This window comes from Typopeltis vanoorti, chromosome 11 (genome assembly GCF_054136105.1).
Source record: "Typopeltis vanoorti isolate ZY-2024b chromosome 11, IOZ_Tvanoo_1.0, whole genome shotgun sequence".
Taxonomy (NCBI): domain Eukaryota; kingdom Metazoa; phylum Arthropoda; class Arachnida; order Uropygi; family Thelyphonidae; genus Typopeltis; species Typopeltis vanoorti.
In genome coordinates this window covers 27,877,302-27,895,065 of record NC_143559.1, presented here as the reverse complement: position 1 = coordinate 27,895,065, position 17,764 = coordinate 27,877,302, and the positions used below count along the sequence as shown (strand labels likewise).

At 35.1% G+C, this 17,764-nt stretch overlaps 1 protein-coding gene across 1 annotated transcript in view; it reads right to left on the bottom strand.

Moving 5' to 3' along the window:
* Positions 1-17,764, bottom strand: part of LOC150101399 (protein sel-1 homolog 1-like) — a 279,247-nt gene that overhangs the window by 148,795 nt on the left and 112,688 nt on the right. The window contains exons 8-9 of the mRNA XM_090400935.1: positions 16,378-16,532; positions 1,207-1,263 (exon numbers count right to left, since the gene is read on the bottom strand). Of these exons, the coding sequence (XP_090257061.1) occupies positions 1,207-1,263; positions 16,378-16,532 (212 nt within the window). The remainder of the gene's footprint in view (positions 1-1,206; positions 1,264-16,377; positions 16,533-17,764) is intronic.

The window sequence follows — 17,764 nt, the reverse complement described above, 5'->3', positions numbered from 1 at the left end:
TAATTGATATTCTCCTAAATTATGCTGCATGAAGGAATTTCTGGTAAGATGTTTCAACTTGACTGTCGAAAATAGTGTTTTATCAGATTTTGAAGATCTTGCCAACTCTTCAAAATTTTCTGAATAAAGAGTGGCATTTTCTCAATAAGAAGTTTGCCTGTCTAATGTAATATGAGAAATGATGGTACAGTTGTAAGTGTTTCGGTTTCTTATTTTTGCTATCTCTTGCTGTTGTAATAGTTTCTGAATGGCAGTCCTGCCATAGCCATGCAAAAGTACTAGGATCCTCCTTACTGGTTCACAGGTCACACTGTAACAGTAATGAGAATTAGTGTATTTTAACAACTTACTGCAGAATGAAGGTCTTCCAAGTCTGATGTTCTTTGAATTTTCTTTATAAAAACTGTTACAGAAAAACCAAGGAACTCTAAATCAAAATGACAGACTCTTAACAAGATGGAAATCTGGTTGTCTGTGGTAGGCTTATTAATAATCAAAATGAAATGGCACAATATAAAACTTCAAAGAGCAACGTAAAGCAAGTAAGCTAATTAGGAGTGTGAACAATAACAGAAAACTATAAAAGCAAAATCTTTAATATTTAGCATATTAGATATCACTAAATGTTACAATAGCACAATAATAAAATATTATTGCAACTATTCTCAGAATATTATATCTTTCAGAACCACTATGAAAATTCCCTGAAAATGGCAACTACTGAAATGGCATACTTTGCTATTAAAATACTAAACACAATAATGATTAAATTAATTCTTATTTAGTAGTATTAATTAATAATTAATCATTATAAAGCAGATGCTAATCACTCACTTTAATATTTTAGCTTTTGCAGATATCTCTCTTGATCAGCATATATATGCTGATCTCAAACATGCTGACTATTAATCTTACACTCAAAAAGTATTTAGGACACAAACTATTAAATACAGTGTGCTTCAATCACACATTAAATCACAAACACATTCTGCAATATATGCAAGCTATAGTTGCAAGTTACCTGCCATTAAGAAGAAAAAATGTAAGCTTTCTTGTACTTTCAAGTTCAATGTAGAATACTCTGGCAATGATAAACATTTTTAATGCACAGAATTAATTTATTAAAAGGATAACTGTATGGTCATTGGTTTTTTCAGAAACTTAGTGACGAAAATCTTTACTAAAGCAACTATTTTGAAATCTTACAGTATGATCCTGTTCTACACCTCGTCCACCTTGATAATGAAGCTGACCTAATCCAACCTGAAAAACAAAAATAGATATATATATAAAAGCAACAATCATTAGAGAATGAAAATATTGTGTATTATCTACATTACTTAAGACAATTTCACCCATGGAATCTTGAAAATCTCATTCCATGAGCGAGATAAAATTAGCCCTCTTATGTTTTCACACTAGTGTATAAATAATAAAATAAAAATAAGCCCATGAATGATGAGAAATACAAGCTGAGAGAGTGCAAATGAGGAGGTAAAGCACATGCATCGGCATGATTAGAATAATTATGAGGGACTTCAACAGTCAGTATACAGATTGGAAGGAGGATGTGAAAATTTATGCAAATACTAAGAGAAGGATGTTAGCAGTGCACAGGAAAGTAGAGGAGCGATTGGTAGAATCAGAATGCATCCTTAAATTGATAAATGGGAGGGGAAAACCAATCAGGAGTTAATTAACAGCAGCACTAAGCAGATGATTCTGTAAAAATATCATGAAGGGATTATAAAATTGATCAGTAAGTTCAGAAGCAGTACAAAAAAAAACATAAGGAGGATGACATATGGTAAGGCCTAATCAAACAGAGGAAACTAGCAGAGCAAGCCAAAGGAAATCCCAAAGAATTCTTATGCTGTGTTGAGCAGAAGGAAGAACAATTATAGTAGGATAATTGTGATTGTTGATGATGCTAGAGTAGATAAAAAAAGCAGAAGAAATAGCGTAATTGCTAAGTAAATTTTTCAAGGATGAATCATCCAGGTGAAGATAATGCAATGATTACAATGATGGGGACTGATGTTAACATGAAAGTAGATGAACTTGAGATGCTTAGAATACCACAGAATCTCAGTGTGAATGCTGCTATGGGATTGGAGGAGACAGTGATCCATATATTACCGAAGATTTGGGTAGGAAGTTTGTCTAAGTGATAAGGTCTGAGGGAGCTCAAAGAGGACAAAATAGTTTCAGTACAAGGAGAAGACTCAAAGAGAGTTGGCAAATTACAGACTGATCTTAGAAGTGGTGGTAAAAAATTCTGGAAGAGCTGGTTAAGGGCAGAATTTGTGAATAGGTAGCCAGAAGCATAACACAGCATGTGGGGGGGGGGGATACAGGATGGCTGGAAAGACATGAAACCAGTATGTGGAAAAGCAGAATCCAAGAGAGGGCAGGTGAAAAGTGGCATGTCACAAGGCTTTGTATTCAGGCCATGTAAGTTATAGTTTAATCATATAGAGAATTATTTGATGGGGAGGTTATCCAACTGTTAGCTGAAATCAAAATGGGAGAGAATAGTAGTTAAAGGTGATGTAGAGATCAACAGGATGATTTAAATAGAATGATTGTGGATCAAGATAACAGTTTTCAATTAACATGGTCAAACATAAAGTTATGCACTTTGTGATGAAAATATGATATGTGCAGTGTATTATATTTATGGAACTGGACTGCAAGAAACTGATGAAGCTAGGGATTTGGACAAGGAACTGATGTTCATAGAACATATTGCAAAAGTGGACAAAACAGCTCAAAGGATCACTTGAGCAATGAAGAGCACATTAACAAGTAGATATAAAGTTATTATTCCTCTCTACTGAACAACAGTGTACAGATCTAGTCATCTGGGTTTGTTAGGAATGTGGAAGTGATGAGTATTCATAGGTAAGTGACCAAAATGGGACTATTCTGTGGGTGACAAAGTTTTGTTGATAAGTAGAAATAATGCGGATTATGGTACTGTCTTTAAACTTATTTGCATCTGAAACATACTGGATTAGTTATAAAAAATCAAGTGGATATTAGATCCAGCATTATTTTAAAGCCGAATGTAGCATTATTTTAAAATGCCGAATCCAGCATTATTTTAAAGCCGAATGTAGGAACTATGAAAGTTTCATAGTGAACTACAAGTATCTAAGTTTAATGTTATGTTCTTGTTGCAGTAATTTGTGATTTGATGATGCTTGGTATAAAACCAGTGAAGTATAGTATGATCAATAAAATTAACCCCCCCCCCCCATTTGGTGGTGTTTATGTTGTGAAGCACTGTTATAAAAAACATAAATTCAATAGTGAACACAAAGAGGCAGTCATGGAAAAAAAAAAAGGAAGCATATCAAAAGTTAATAAGTTAGCATATGCTCTGAGGAAATACAAAAGAAATTTGTAAGAATCTAAAGTAGGATGTAAAAGTAAGCTAAACAAAAGTTATGTGAAGGTTTATGTAGTCAGTTCTCACTACAGAATATAACATTGTAGCAAACTCACTCATTTAAATTACAGGAAATCTCTGACCAAAGTGCCACAGGTACAATGATGCTATGCTAAACAAAATTCATTATAGCAAACTATCCACTGTAATAAACTATTGAGTTTGCATAATGAAATCAACTATAGAAGAGAAATAGCAGGAAGGGAGCAAAATATTCTGGAAGTTACTGAAGAAGCTTAGTACTGGAGAAAAGTAGTGTCAAAAGAATCACAGATGATGAAGGTGACTTGAAAACTAAACATATTCTAGATGTGGAGTAATTAATTTGAAAGACCTAAATGAAACTAGCAAGCTAGAAAAATTTTAATATATGCAAAGGCAGCTGGAGTAGATGATTTTATGCAACCATACTTTGATTAAGAGACTAAGATAAATTGCGAAAGAGAAACTTGAACAAGTTGGATTCGTGAAAAACAGCAGTTGTCAAGGATGGACATTCACTTTAAAGCAGCTGAGAAATCATGAGAATATAACAAGGATCTGTATTTAAGTTCTAATAGGCATATAACAAGGTACCAACAGAAAATTTGCTTAACACATTCACATTGCAGCAATTTTGTGCTTGCATTTCTGCAGGCACACTACGTATTGTGATAGTTCTTTAATTGTAACCAAATCTGGGTGGGGAAGGGGACAATATGTTTGCTTGTTTCAGGATATATTAGAATACAATAATCAAGGAGAATGCTATATTTGGTTGGTATAGCTGAATTTTACTATGTTTATTGTTTCTGAAGACTGGAATAAAAATGTTCGTATACCATGAAAACCATTCCAACCTCAACAGACGCCATACTGCAGAAGCAAGAAAAACAAGCAGTTTTATTACCTTTTGCTACCTCGAAACAAAGTCTGTTGGCTTCAGTACTGGAAAGATGGCAGATGTTTCTCTCTATGTTATGTATGAAATCTAAATATAGGAAACATTTGGGTGAAATCGCAAATTTATGACCTCTTGCTAGAACATTTAATTCGTCTGTTGTTAGTGGATGGTTAGATAAATTGACTACCCATTTTTCCGTTGGTAATTTGTTAGTGATCTTTTTTGATAGATTTAGCAGATTAAGGTATTTATTATGAAGATTATTCCTTTTATCAAAAGCTTTTCCCCCGAATTCTTTGAGACAATAATAATCAACTGTAGCAGTTCTTGATTTAAACTATTTGATAAGTCTGTTTCAAGTTCCGTAATTTTTTGTTTCGAGGTAGCAAAAGTAATCTACAATGCCAAACCTTCGGACTTAAATATCCCACCATCAGAATTGAAAGCTCTTACATCCTTAAAACGTAATAAAAATATAATCATTACCAGAGCTGACAAAGGAAATACCACTGTGGTTCTTGATACCAATTCATATGACTGAAAAATAAATTTATTACTCTGAGATCGTAATACTTATGCCAAACTGGATTATGATCCTACAAAACATCAACTCAGAAAATTAAACAAGTTACTTGATGAAACCTCCTCCTTAGATGAAGAAACAATTAAAAAAACTCAAGACATACCATGCTAGACCTCCCAGAATTTATGGCTTACCTAAGCTGCTTCACAAAATTAATGTTCCTCTCAGACCTGTCGTAGATTCTATTAGCAGTCCAACTTACAAGTTATCAAGATTCTTATCTAACCTTCTCCATCCTCACATAGGCCACCCAGCCTCTTCAATCAAAAATTCCACAGTTTCATGCAAAAATAAAAGACATTCAACTGTTAAAAACTGACTTGTTAATTAGCTCTGACATTGTCTCCCTCTTCACAAACATTCCCCACAAAGAAACAGTAGAATTATTAACTCAAAAATTTCCTCCTGATATAGTTGAATAATTCAAATTTGTTATTACATTGGGTTACTCCACTTGGAAAGGTCAAATTTACAAGCAAGAAGAAGGAACAGCAATGGGATCTCCTTTATCACCAAACTTAGCAAACCTGTTTCTAGAACACCTTGAAGGAAATTATTCACTTTTGAACCCAAACCAAAAATTTGGTTACGATATGTCAATGATGTATTTGCAGTCTGGGATCATCCTGAACAGGAATTACAACTGTTTCTAGATAAAATAAACCTTCACCCTCGCATCAAGTTTACACTAGAAAAAGAATCTCCACAGGGTATCTCCTTTCTGGATTTACATATTTAAAGAAAAGAAGACTGTTCCATTGCCACGTCTGTTTACACAATTCTTCCGCTCATCATCCATCTCAGAAATTTGGCATCATTAAATCACTAGTTTCCAGAGAAGACAAATTCTGCTCCTCTGAAGATTCTCTAAACCAAGAACTAGAAATAATAAAAAATACAGCTATACTAAATGGATATAATCTTAAAACAACTCAAAACATTATCAGTCACCTTCCCACACATCAACCCTGACAAGAAGTCCATAGGATTCCCATACCTTAAGTCAACGGCATCTCCGAACGTCTTTCAAATATTATGAAGAAATACAATTTTGCTACTACTTACAAACCTATCAACTAAATCTATAACTTGTTACCTTCTCCTAAGGACAAACTCTCACCTCTGATATTACCTGGCATTTATGAGATCCCATGCTCCTGCAAATTGTCTTACTTTGGTCAGACAGGTAGGTCTGTTCAGAAACGCATCTCAGAACATCAAGACCACATTCGTCTTTTCAAACAGCAGAATTCTGGTCTCTCCCAGCATGGAGTTGAAAATCCAAACCATAGGATCCATTGGGAGAAGTCGAAACTTTTACACAGATCTTTATATAAATACGAACGTTTATATAAAGAAATTGCTGAAGCCCTACTACATAGACCAAATTTAAACTGCAACAACATTCTTACTATTCCTAAAGTATGGGAACTTGTCGTATAAAATTATGTAAAATAATATTTATATATACATGTTTTTTTTTTTTTCAGTTATATTTAATTTACTTCTATAACACGTTACTGCACGCATATTGATATTCCATTGTAATCATGTGCTCTAAATGTATGTTATTCCTAGTATTGTTTGAGCTACTGTACTGATGATGTCCCAAGATACTTGGGATGAAATATTTACGAATTAAATAGTCATTACTGTGGTTAGTATGTGTGTTTTTTAGTGATGAATTCACTACAGGTTTCGTTATAAAAACATTAGTGTAATTAGAGAGAACTTATATAAAACTCATAATAGAAAAACACCTTCCTCCCACAGACTATACTACATGAATGCATGCAAAATAGATTTATCGCAGCACTCAACATAGCAGTGTAGTGCTATAACAAACACATTTGTCCTAACATCCTCTTTTAAATTCCAGTTCCAAAATATGCATAACAGCTGTTTATAATGCAGTCACTGGATACAAAAAGCACACACAATTTATATAAAGCAAAAATATCAATATGAGAATATATATACAGGGTGATTATAAAATAACGTCAGGTGTTCAGAGCCCTCTAGCAAGTAATGTATTGGATGAAACACACCAATATTTGGACGTACACAGTGGAACATGGGATTCGATTTAATGAAAAAAAAAAGAGTACCAAATGTTGCCAACAGGGGAAATTTTGGCGCTGTTTACCAAGTAAAATGCATTAATTTGCATTAGCGCGTTTCTTGTCAGTGATCATGCGATAAAAGGAAAGCCTGTGGGATTTCTTATCATTCGTAGACAAACTGCTTTTCGATGCCTCTTACCTTACGTGAGAGCGTGCTTTGTTAGTCAAACTCTATTATCAGCGGAACAATAATGCCAATGCTTGTCTTCGTCATTTTCTGCATATGAAAAATTTACGAAAAGGACCGATTAGCATAACAAACTTACGAAAACTGATTCGGTGATTTGAAGCTACTGGAACTCTAGCAGTGCAGGTAGGCAGGGAAAGCAAACCAATCAATCACCAACAAGTTGAACAAGTTGCAACTGCTATTGTGGAACAGGAGATGATGAATGTGCAGGGTAGTACCAGCAGTGCACGAGCAATATCCAGGCAAACGGATATCACATACACAACGGTGTGGAAAATCTTACATCAGATGTTGAAGTTTTATCCCTATAAAATCAGTCATGTTCACGAATTGTGCCCTGGTGATGCGACCACACGAATCTACTTATCTTTGAGATTCTTAGCGCGCATGGAAGTGGATGATGCATGGCCATGGCCGATTTTATGGAGTGACGAAGCGCACTTTTATTTGAATGGCGATATTAACACACGCAACTGTCGCATTTGGGCTGCAACTAATCCGCACGTGTGTCTGCAGATGCCTATCCACTCGCCCAAAGTCACAGTGTGGTGCGGATTTACGGCATCTTTTATCATCGGTCCATACTTTTACAAGGAAAATCACCAAAATGGTCCAGTGACCTGTTCCATCAATGCTAAAAGGTATGCCAATATGTGCTACAGAACTCTGTGGTCCCACAACTGCAGCAAAGAGGATGTCTCGATTCAACTATCTTCATGCAGGATGGTGCACCCCCCCCCATCAGACTTCAGGTACAGCGTATTTTGCGACAACATTTCTCTGACAGAAGAATCATTAGTCATGCATTTCCCACGCCATGGCCACCGAGATTGCCTGATCTCAATCCTTGTGACTTTTGGCTGTGGGGATTTCTTAAAAGCATCGTGTATCCAGGACATGTACCTGATATTCCAACTTTGAAAGATCAAATAACATTACACGAGACAAATCAATTCCGATATGTTGCGAGCCACTGTGGAAAATGTCGTGCACCATATGCAGTTCCAAGAACATCAGAATAGTCATATTGAACCTCATTTGTAATTAACAATAAACGTCATGAAATTGATGTGTGCTGTCTCTCATTTGCCATTTACTCATTCATTAGTCACACCTACTAAAATTAATTTGGCAGCACCAAAATTTCCCCTGTTGGTGACTTTTGGTACTTTTTTTTTCGATAAATCGAATCCCCATGTTCCACTGTGTACATCTACCGAATATTGGTGTGTTTCGTCCAATACATTACTCGCTAGAGGGCTCTGAACATTTGACGTTATTTTATAATCACCCGGTATATATAAAACTTGAAATCAGTTTGAATTATATTTGAGATATCATCAAGACACTTCACAATCCTACTGAAAAAGTTTCAATTAAAATACCGTCTAAGGTTTGTGAAAATGCCACTTCCTCACATGGAAGCAGCATACATAAGCTAAACAGTTCCTGCCAGCTGTTTATGCAGGTGCAGACAGTCCAGTGCAAACATGTTAAAAAACACTACACTAAAATTATATGGTGAAAAGGGAACATTATACAAAGCAATACATAGTCTGACTACTTCAGTTAGTACTTTGAACTGAAGGAGATATAAAGGAAGATATGAAGGAGATATAAAGGAAATTAGTCAAGAAAAGAATACAGGATTGGATAGATGAAAATGGGATATTGTATGGGGGACAACATGGTTTTGTGAAGGGTAGTTCATGCCTCAGTAACTTGCTCACGTTTTATAACACAGTGACGGCTGAACTGGATAGGGGTAATGGGTTTACAGTAATACTACTGGACCTTGACAAGGCTTTTGATAGGATGCCACATAGAACCCTAATCAGTAAACTGGAGCAGATGGGGATAGATATAGGGTTGGTGAGATGGATAGGAGGGTGGCTGAAGGAGAGATACCAGAGAGTGGTTTATTCAGGAGTGGAGTCTAAAAGACGGCTTGTGACTAGTGGAGTGCCACAGGGCTCTGTTCTTGGACTATTGCTTTTCAATTTGTTCATCAATGATATAGGAAAGGATTTGAGAGGAAGTGTTCACTTGTTTGCTGATGATGCAAAGTTGGGTAGAGCAATTATGAGTGCACAGGATGTCAAAATTTTACAGGATGATTTGGATAGTTTGGAGGACTGGGCTAGGAAAAATGGATGTCAATTTAATGTGCCAAAGTGTAAGGTTATGCACTTTGGGGTGAAAAGAATAGCAGCAGTATATTGCATTGTGGAACCGTACTCCAGGAGATTGATGAGGCCAGGGATTTGGGAGTGTTGGTGGATAGGGAATTGAAGTTTAGGGGGCATTGCAAAAGTGACTAAAACAGCTCACCAAATCACTTGGTTTCTGAAAAATACTTTAACATGCAGAGACAAACAAGTTGTTGTTCCTCTGTATCGAGCCATGATAAGACCCCATCTGGACTACTGTGCCCAGTTATGGGCACCAGGGTTTCCTCGTGATGGGGAGGAAGTGGAGAGGATCCAGAGACGAGTGACCAAGATGATAGCAGGTCTGTGGAATGAACCTCATGAGAATAGGTTGAGGATTTGTGGGTTGCAGAAATTGGTCGATAGGCGAAGGAGGGGTGATATGATTGAGACATTCAAATTACTGAAGGGTTTCTATAAGATTGATCCAGAAGATATTTTTGAAAATATGACTGGTGGTGGGAGAACTAGGGGCCATGAATGGAAGCTGGGCAAGAGCGTGGTTGACAAGGGTATTAGAGCTAGGTTTTTTACTTGGCGAGTGGTGAATGAGTGGAATAAGCTTCCAGAGTCTGTTGTGGGTGCTACGACAGTGAATGAGTTCAAGGCAAGGTATGATAGATACTATGTGAATGTCGAATAGTTGTTCTTAACATGATGTTAGGGCCTCCCTCGATGAGTCTGTCACTCCTTGGAGTTGCCCGGAACAACAACAATAATAATAATAATAAAGGAACATGGTTTGATAAAATCAGGTATAAGGGTGCATGTTATCTCTTGTTATTCATCATCTACGAGGTGGTATCAAAAAAGTTTTGAGACTAGCTCTGTTTACGAGAAATTACCTTATTTATCTACGTTTACATACTATCACCTTCAAAATAGTCCCCTTGCATATCAATATAGCGCTCTTGCCACTTCTGGAACGTGTCCTGGAAGTCTTCTTTTCCCAGCATGTCAAGCACCTTCTGCGATTCGCGCTGGATCTCCACAATGGTGTCAAAAAGGTGATCTTTGAGTTGATTCTTCATCTTCGGGAAGAGGGCTAAATCTGCAGGAGCCAAATCTGGAGAGTAGGGCGAGTGCAGAAGTGAGATCATGTTGTTTCTGGTGAGAAACTCATGTGTGAGGAGAGCTCGGTGACAGGGTGCATTGTCATCGTGGAGCATCCAGTTTTTTTGAGCGCTGCAGATCTGGTCGCTTTTGCCAAATGTCCTCCCTCAGACACCTTAAAACCTGGCAGTAGAACACGCTATTGACGGTCTGGCCCCTGAGGACGAATTCTCTATGCACAATGCCGCGAATGTCGAAAAAGACTATGAGCATGCACTTGGTCGAGCTGCAGGCATGCCTCACCTTTTTCAGTTGTGGAGATGGACTCTTCCACTGTGAAAACTGTTGCTTTATCTCAGGGTCATACCCGTACACCCAAGTTTCGTCACTGGTAATGATCCTCGAATTTCACGTTTTTTAAATGTGAATTTCACGTTTGCTCTTTGTTCTAACTTGCTGTCCATGATAAAATCGCAGATGTGGAAAAGCAGGTGGTCAGAATAGCATCAGTTGCACAGCTCCCGATGTACACAGGACGATGTCCTTCGGCACACTGAGTTATGAAGGTAGGTGCTCCCTGTGACTTTGTGTGCAGTCGGCGTGTTACAAACCTAGTCTCGAAACTTTTTGATACCATCTCGTATATGGATCACCTTATAAAGGAAAGGGGCATTCAACTTGATATCAAAACTGGAGATGTTAATTTAATTTAAGCAGATGATGTTATACTCTTATTAAATCCTGTCTGCAGAATTTCTTTAATAAATTAATTGACTACTACAATAAATTTGGCATGAAAATAAACAATGAAAGGACAAAGATTATTAGCCTACTTTTACTCCTTGCATTAGTCTACTACTATCGTAGAAAAGCTGGTAAGATGAGGAATAAAATGAATAATTTCTACATGAAATAAGAAAAAAATTAAATCACTAAACTACCAGTATATAAGACAGTATTCTAACCAATTTTAACTTATGGATCTGAGAGCTATGTTAAAAATAAAACAGTTAATCAAAGAGTGGAGACCAAAAAAATTAGACAAGTGAAAAATTGAATCAGCGGTAGAATCGCTAAAAATAAAGATAAGGACTTGATATTATTAGTATTCAGGAATGTGCGAGAAGAGCTACCTCAAGTAGAAAGGTCACATGATTAAACAGAATGGAAGAGGAAAGGTCAGCAAAACAAGCATCTGATAGCTGGAAAAAGACCCAGAGGAGACCTAGGATCTAGGTGAACTGATGCAGTTAGAAATGCCTTAGAAGATAAAATGGTATATCTGACAGTACTGAACTCTTGACAGAGTAATCTAGAGAAAAACTGTCAATAGGAAGTTTGTAATAATGAAGCTTTTTTTTTTTTCACGTAGTATTATCAAAGCATTTTATATACCTCTTTGAGGATATGTCAGGAATTTGATAATACATACACATATTTACTGAGCCTGAAAAGAAAACCATAGCAGGTAAGAATTTGGCATTCGAGCATACCTTTTAGCAAAAAAAAGTTAATGCTATGCAAAAGTGATCACTGCTTCAGTAGTAAAAATCTGGATAGTAAATTGCAATGTAAATGAATATATTATATATGCATGCTAATAACAATAAGGCATGCTACTGTAGACAGCCTTTTCAATTTGTATACAATTCAGAAAATAAGTAGATATAGTTCGCCCACTCTCTACTTGGCGTCTTGCCAAGAATAGTCGATTCATGCTGAAGCGGAGAAAGAAATGAAGGAAGTACGAATTGGTCACCAACACACGAAATGACGTGTTTTATAGGTAAAATTTTCCAACTGTTATACAAGCAACATAGTTAACTACAATAATCATAAAAAGAGAAGTTAATTTTCCGACCTGTAATAATAAACAACTCATCCCACAATACGGACTGATTACCCTATTATCGGAATGGATTCTCTTTTTTCTGACATGCGCAGAAGTGTCGAAGGATCTCTAATCGGTGGGCGAACTATGCTAGAAATTACCTTTCTTGCAGTTACTATAAAATGTACTATGCACTACTATTCTTTCCAGTTATGTCATGTATGAAGAAATACTTGCTGCTTTGATTCTCTATTATAAAGTTTGCACCAGAGGACTTACCATCCCAAAATTTATGCAAATCTCTATATCAAGGGTGTGCAACCTTTTTAACTGTGCAGGCCACACTCACCAAATCTTTGATGCAAAATTTTCTCACATGCCAACCGAAATTTTGGGGAACATTATTTTGAGTCTTAAGTATTGGGAGAACCTATTCAAATAATCAAAAATCACACTAGAGTAATAAAATCAAAGAATATTGTAAGAGTGAATATTGTAAGTTATGTAAGATTGATTGTATGTAAAAATTAGTAACGGGATTTTTACTTAAACGTCCTCCTATCCTGTTAATAGAGTGGATATTTTTTTATTTGCTTTTAAGTGCAATTTTTGACATCAGCAAAAGATGAATTCTGCATATTTTTGTTTTTGTGATTTTATAAAGATCAATCAAACATAAGCTTTCACAAGTTTTTCCAATATATTACAGTGCACAATCTCAATTATTTTACTTGACTAAAGCACAATAAAAGCAAATAAAATTAAACATATTATTTTATTAATTCTTAATCCTTTACGAGTAATACATAAAAATTACAGATAAAGTAAAATGTTATTTATTAAACAGAAGTTAATCTTTACCATTTTTAACAGAAAACATCAAATCAATACTAGAGAAAGAAAAATAGTGGACGCTTTATTTATTTAGCATCAATGAGACTTCTCCTGCTGCATCACTGATGACAGATAATTTATATCAGGTTTATATTTTGTAACCTTTAGAGATATGGGCGTTCTATTAGTTTCATCTGTAAGGCTAGTCCTATTACAAGACTTAACAAAGTTTATCACTGAGAACAATGATTCACAAGAATATGTAAATGTAAAAATGGATAATAATGCTGTTACAAGGGTTTTTAAACATACAAAAGTTTGTGGAATATTATTAGAAGTCCTTAGTACCCCATTTTCTGCACTTCTCTCTGTTACTCCTGTCTCTAATCACTCCTTTTCAATATTTTCCAAGTCAACTCTGAGGTTAACAAATTTCTGCCTCCAAATTGAGCTACTTTGAAAATCAATCAACTACATCTCAAAATCATCGATATTTATCCACAAAAACATCTGCGAGTTTAATGTCTGGAAACTTAATGAATTTTGCAGTCTCTTCTAATTCTCTGAATGTACCAAATGTTAGAGAGACTTGCTCAACCGTTGACACAAAGACGTTTAAAAATAGCTTTTGAAGAAGACATTGGCAGTCTGTTTTGTTATCCTTTTGGAGATCACTGATGCATTTCTTTAGGTTTGGAAAATATCTAAATCTCTCACTGTCTACATCCCTCTTAAAAACTCCTAGTTTCATTTCAAATGCCTGTATGTCATCAAATAAAACAGCAACAGTCTTACCAGAGTCCTGTAGTTTAAGTCATTTAAATGTTCACAAAAATCTGCAAAAAAATGTCAGTTTACAAACCCACACGATATCATACATTTCTTTATAAGACATTTGCTGATTAGTCAAAAACAGATTTATCTCATCCAGGCATTCAACAAATCATTTCAGAACAAGACCTCGGCTAAGCCAACGAACATTGTGGTACATTATTAGTCCTTTGCACACCGAATCTACCTCATTCAATAGATTCTGAAATTATCTTTTATTCAAAGTACATGCAGAAATGTAATTACCAACCTTGGTTACTGTTTGCATCACTTCTTGAAGTTCCTTTAGGCCAGCTTTTGCACATAAAGTCTCCTCATGTATGATGCAATGAAACCTATCAGTGGATGACCAACATGTTTTGCAAACAGATTTACAAATCCTGCTTCCTTACCAATCACGTAAGGCGATTAGTAAGGAAGCACTATCTGTTGTGACAGATACCACTTTTGAAATATCAATTTGCCAAATAGATAATTCATTCATAGCTGATTTACATATTTCAAACCCAGTGGTACACTCAGATAGTGTTACAAGGTTAATCATCTCTTTGCATTCTTCGTCAACCCTACAAAATTGAGCAAAGATTGCTTGCCTAGCTGATGATGTAATGTTTGTGCTATCATCAACACAAATAGAAAAGAACTTCCATGAAGTCAAATCTTTTGTTAATTGTTCTGCTGTATTCCTTTCCAACTTATGTATTAACTGATTTTCTACTCACAGACAAATCTTTAACATGCTGAATAATTTTTACCTTTTCTGAAAGATTGTCAAAAAGTAAAAGGAGCACACTCTAGCCATGCTTCTTTAATATATTCCTCATCACTGAGTTGATTTTCCATGTTTGGCAATAACTTTTGAAACTCCAAAACTAGCAGCAACTAAGTTGGAACTAGGTCTACCTGAAATAAATTTCATTGAAGTATCAGACTGTTTTTTTGTCTTGCTCAATACACGAGAAATTAGTTCTCTTTGTTCTTGTTCACTTTCATTGCTTAGGTTCTTATGAACAGTTTCAAAATGTCTCTTTACAGAAGAAGTCCTACAAACAACTGATTCGGAACAGAAAATTAACGTTGCTTTATTATCTATCTTAATCATACCAAATTGTTCAGTGCAGTATTCTTTAAATTCTCTAAATCCTCTTCATTTGAATGTACATGTTTCTTTGCTGGTGGTAGCAACATTCTGTACAATCTGTAAAGGGCAGGAAGCAAATAAAAATATAATGATGGTATATTTATATATATAGCATAAATATGAATAGAAAAAAGGAGGAAGAAAGAAAGAAAGTCAAGAAGAGAATAAAGCAAAAGGAAGAAGGAAAAGTAAATACAACTGAATGATCGTAGTTGTACAACCACGTTAGGTACATACAAAAATAATTGCTTTCTTCGTATAGCTTACAACTTTAATGAAAATCAGATCATGGGGGTGTAAAAATGTGGACAGAGACATATGGACATTGACAAATATTATAATTTGGATTTAGAAAATCTCATCATAATCACTCTCTGCATACATCTACCAAGTTTAAGCAAACCAAAAATTAGTACAATTATAAGCCTACCTACACACATGCAAATGAAAGAGAAAGGTATGCATGCCATCTAATCATGTGCAGATAATATTTCATAATCCTGAAAATTGATAATACATTTCACATAGATTTAACAATACCTTATGTTTATGGCAATGTAAAGAAAATTTGCATTTATATATAATAAATTAAACATTAATTGACAATAAATACTTCCAATCCACATTTTAATGACTTACAATTTAATTAAATCCAAATCCACACTTTAGAAAACTGATAAATTCTTTAAGAAAAATGAAAAAATATATAAAATGATGGTAAAGTAGTCAACACCATGTCTTGGCTGCCTGGCAAATGATACAATAACTGAACGGGACAAAACTTGTAGGTCAGTATATTGCAGAGATAGAAGGAAATAGGATGTTTCTTTCATTTTCTTATTACTGAAACAGTTGATAGTGTTTGTTTCTTTATTGCATTTTTATTTGGTATTGCTTTACTTAAGAAAGTTGTATTCTATTAAGTTAAAATATACAACTCAGCGAAGCTGTTGGATATGTATTTATTTATTTAATTATTTTTTAAGTGAGCCCTGGGTTGCATGATTATGAGAATAACAGACTATATTTGAATCTACACTTTGAGAAAGCAGCAAAGAAAAATTTAATAAACCATCAAATTTAAAAACTGTTTATTAAATAAGAGTTAATGACCCAAGTAATGCTTTGCAACTTCTAGTTTATTATACAATAAGCATTTCACTAGCAAAATAATAAAATAAAATAAATAAATATATCACTTTCTTTGGTTCTAATATATGTATTATTAATATTCGGTAAATTACCTGAGCCTGAACATCTCCTTTGTCTGCCAGAAACTGATAATACTGAATAAGATCATCATCCAAAACTCCTGAAGCCGATCCTGGATTTTCTTGTTCATCTAACAATCGAACTCTCTGGATTACACTGCCGCCACTGGTTGAAAGCTCTTCTTCCACTAAATAAAACACAGTTGATTATGAAAAAAACTGTGCAAGGGAATGGACCTGAATTTTTCAATGAACTATCCTAGCCACATAGAATAAAATCTATAAACTAACTTATGCTTCATTACCAAGTTTTCTCAATTGTACACTTCACATTCCTTTCATGTTGTCAACTGTTCTCTTCCTGACGATGTCCTTGTAAGACAGGAAATTATACTGGAGTTAAATAACAATTTTGTTTTTCTGTACACGTGTCAGCTATTATAAAAATGTGGTTCAGATGTTTTGATTGACATCTGAACACATAATGGCCGGTAAAGCTGACATGTACAGATGTGCAAACTCTGAGTCAAGGATAAAAATAAGCACAATATAATTGTCTTATGAAGTAAAATTTACTTGACCTAGCAAAAAGCAACTTGCTATAACTCTCATTCTAATTATTTTATTAACAGAATGATACACCATGTTATTTGTATATGGGGAAAAAGGACTACACTATTGATTTAACCTCTATCTCCACATGTCTAGCTCTCATTGATGAGAGCTCAATTAAAGGTCTTCCAAGGGTGTTCATCAACCCTAGGAGTAGCCAGTTCATGCTGGCTAAAGCCAAAGTTTCTCACAGTTGCAAGTTTGGCTTGCCATATAGTACAGCAAAGTGCTATAGCACTGTCCAGTGAAATCACTTCTGAGTATCATGGAATGTTCAAGTTGAGAATGATCGCTTAAAGGGATCTTTCTGAATCACTAAATGACCAAGTAATGTCTTCTTGAATCCAGTTTTTGGAGATTTATTTGCACTTTTTCAGGATCTTTCCCATAATACATGCCAATATACATATCTGAAGGGAAGTATGCTGTGTAATAGAACCACTCGATTAAAGTCAACTGCCTCTATATATAACCCCAGTTATTAAAATACTTCATGTTTAAGCATTCATTTGTTCAAGCTTGGGTAAATGGTAAAAACAATTTCTTGTCAAGTTGAGGATTTTGCTCACTGAGCATTTTTGAATAAGAGAAGGGTGTAGAGCATTCCTTAATTCTGATGATGAATACTTAGTTTACATATAGACAACAAAGTATCTTCACTTGTCACAAAATTCCTTTTTCATCAAAGTTCTTACTGCCACATATACTCAACCAAATCAGAGGCCATAGATTTTATACCAATTGCTCCTCTGTTAGAATATATAGCAGAAGTTTGCTGAAACATCTTTGAAACTTCACATCTGCCAGA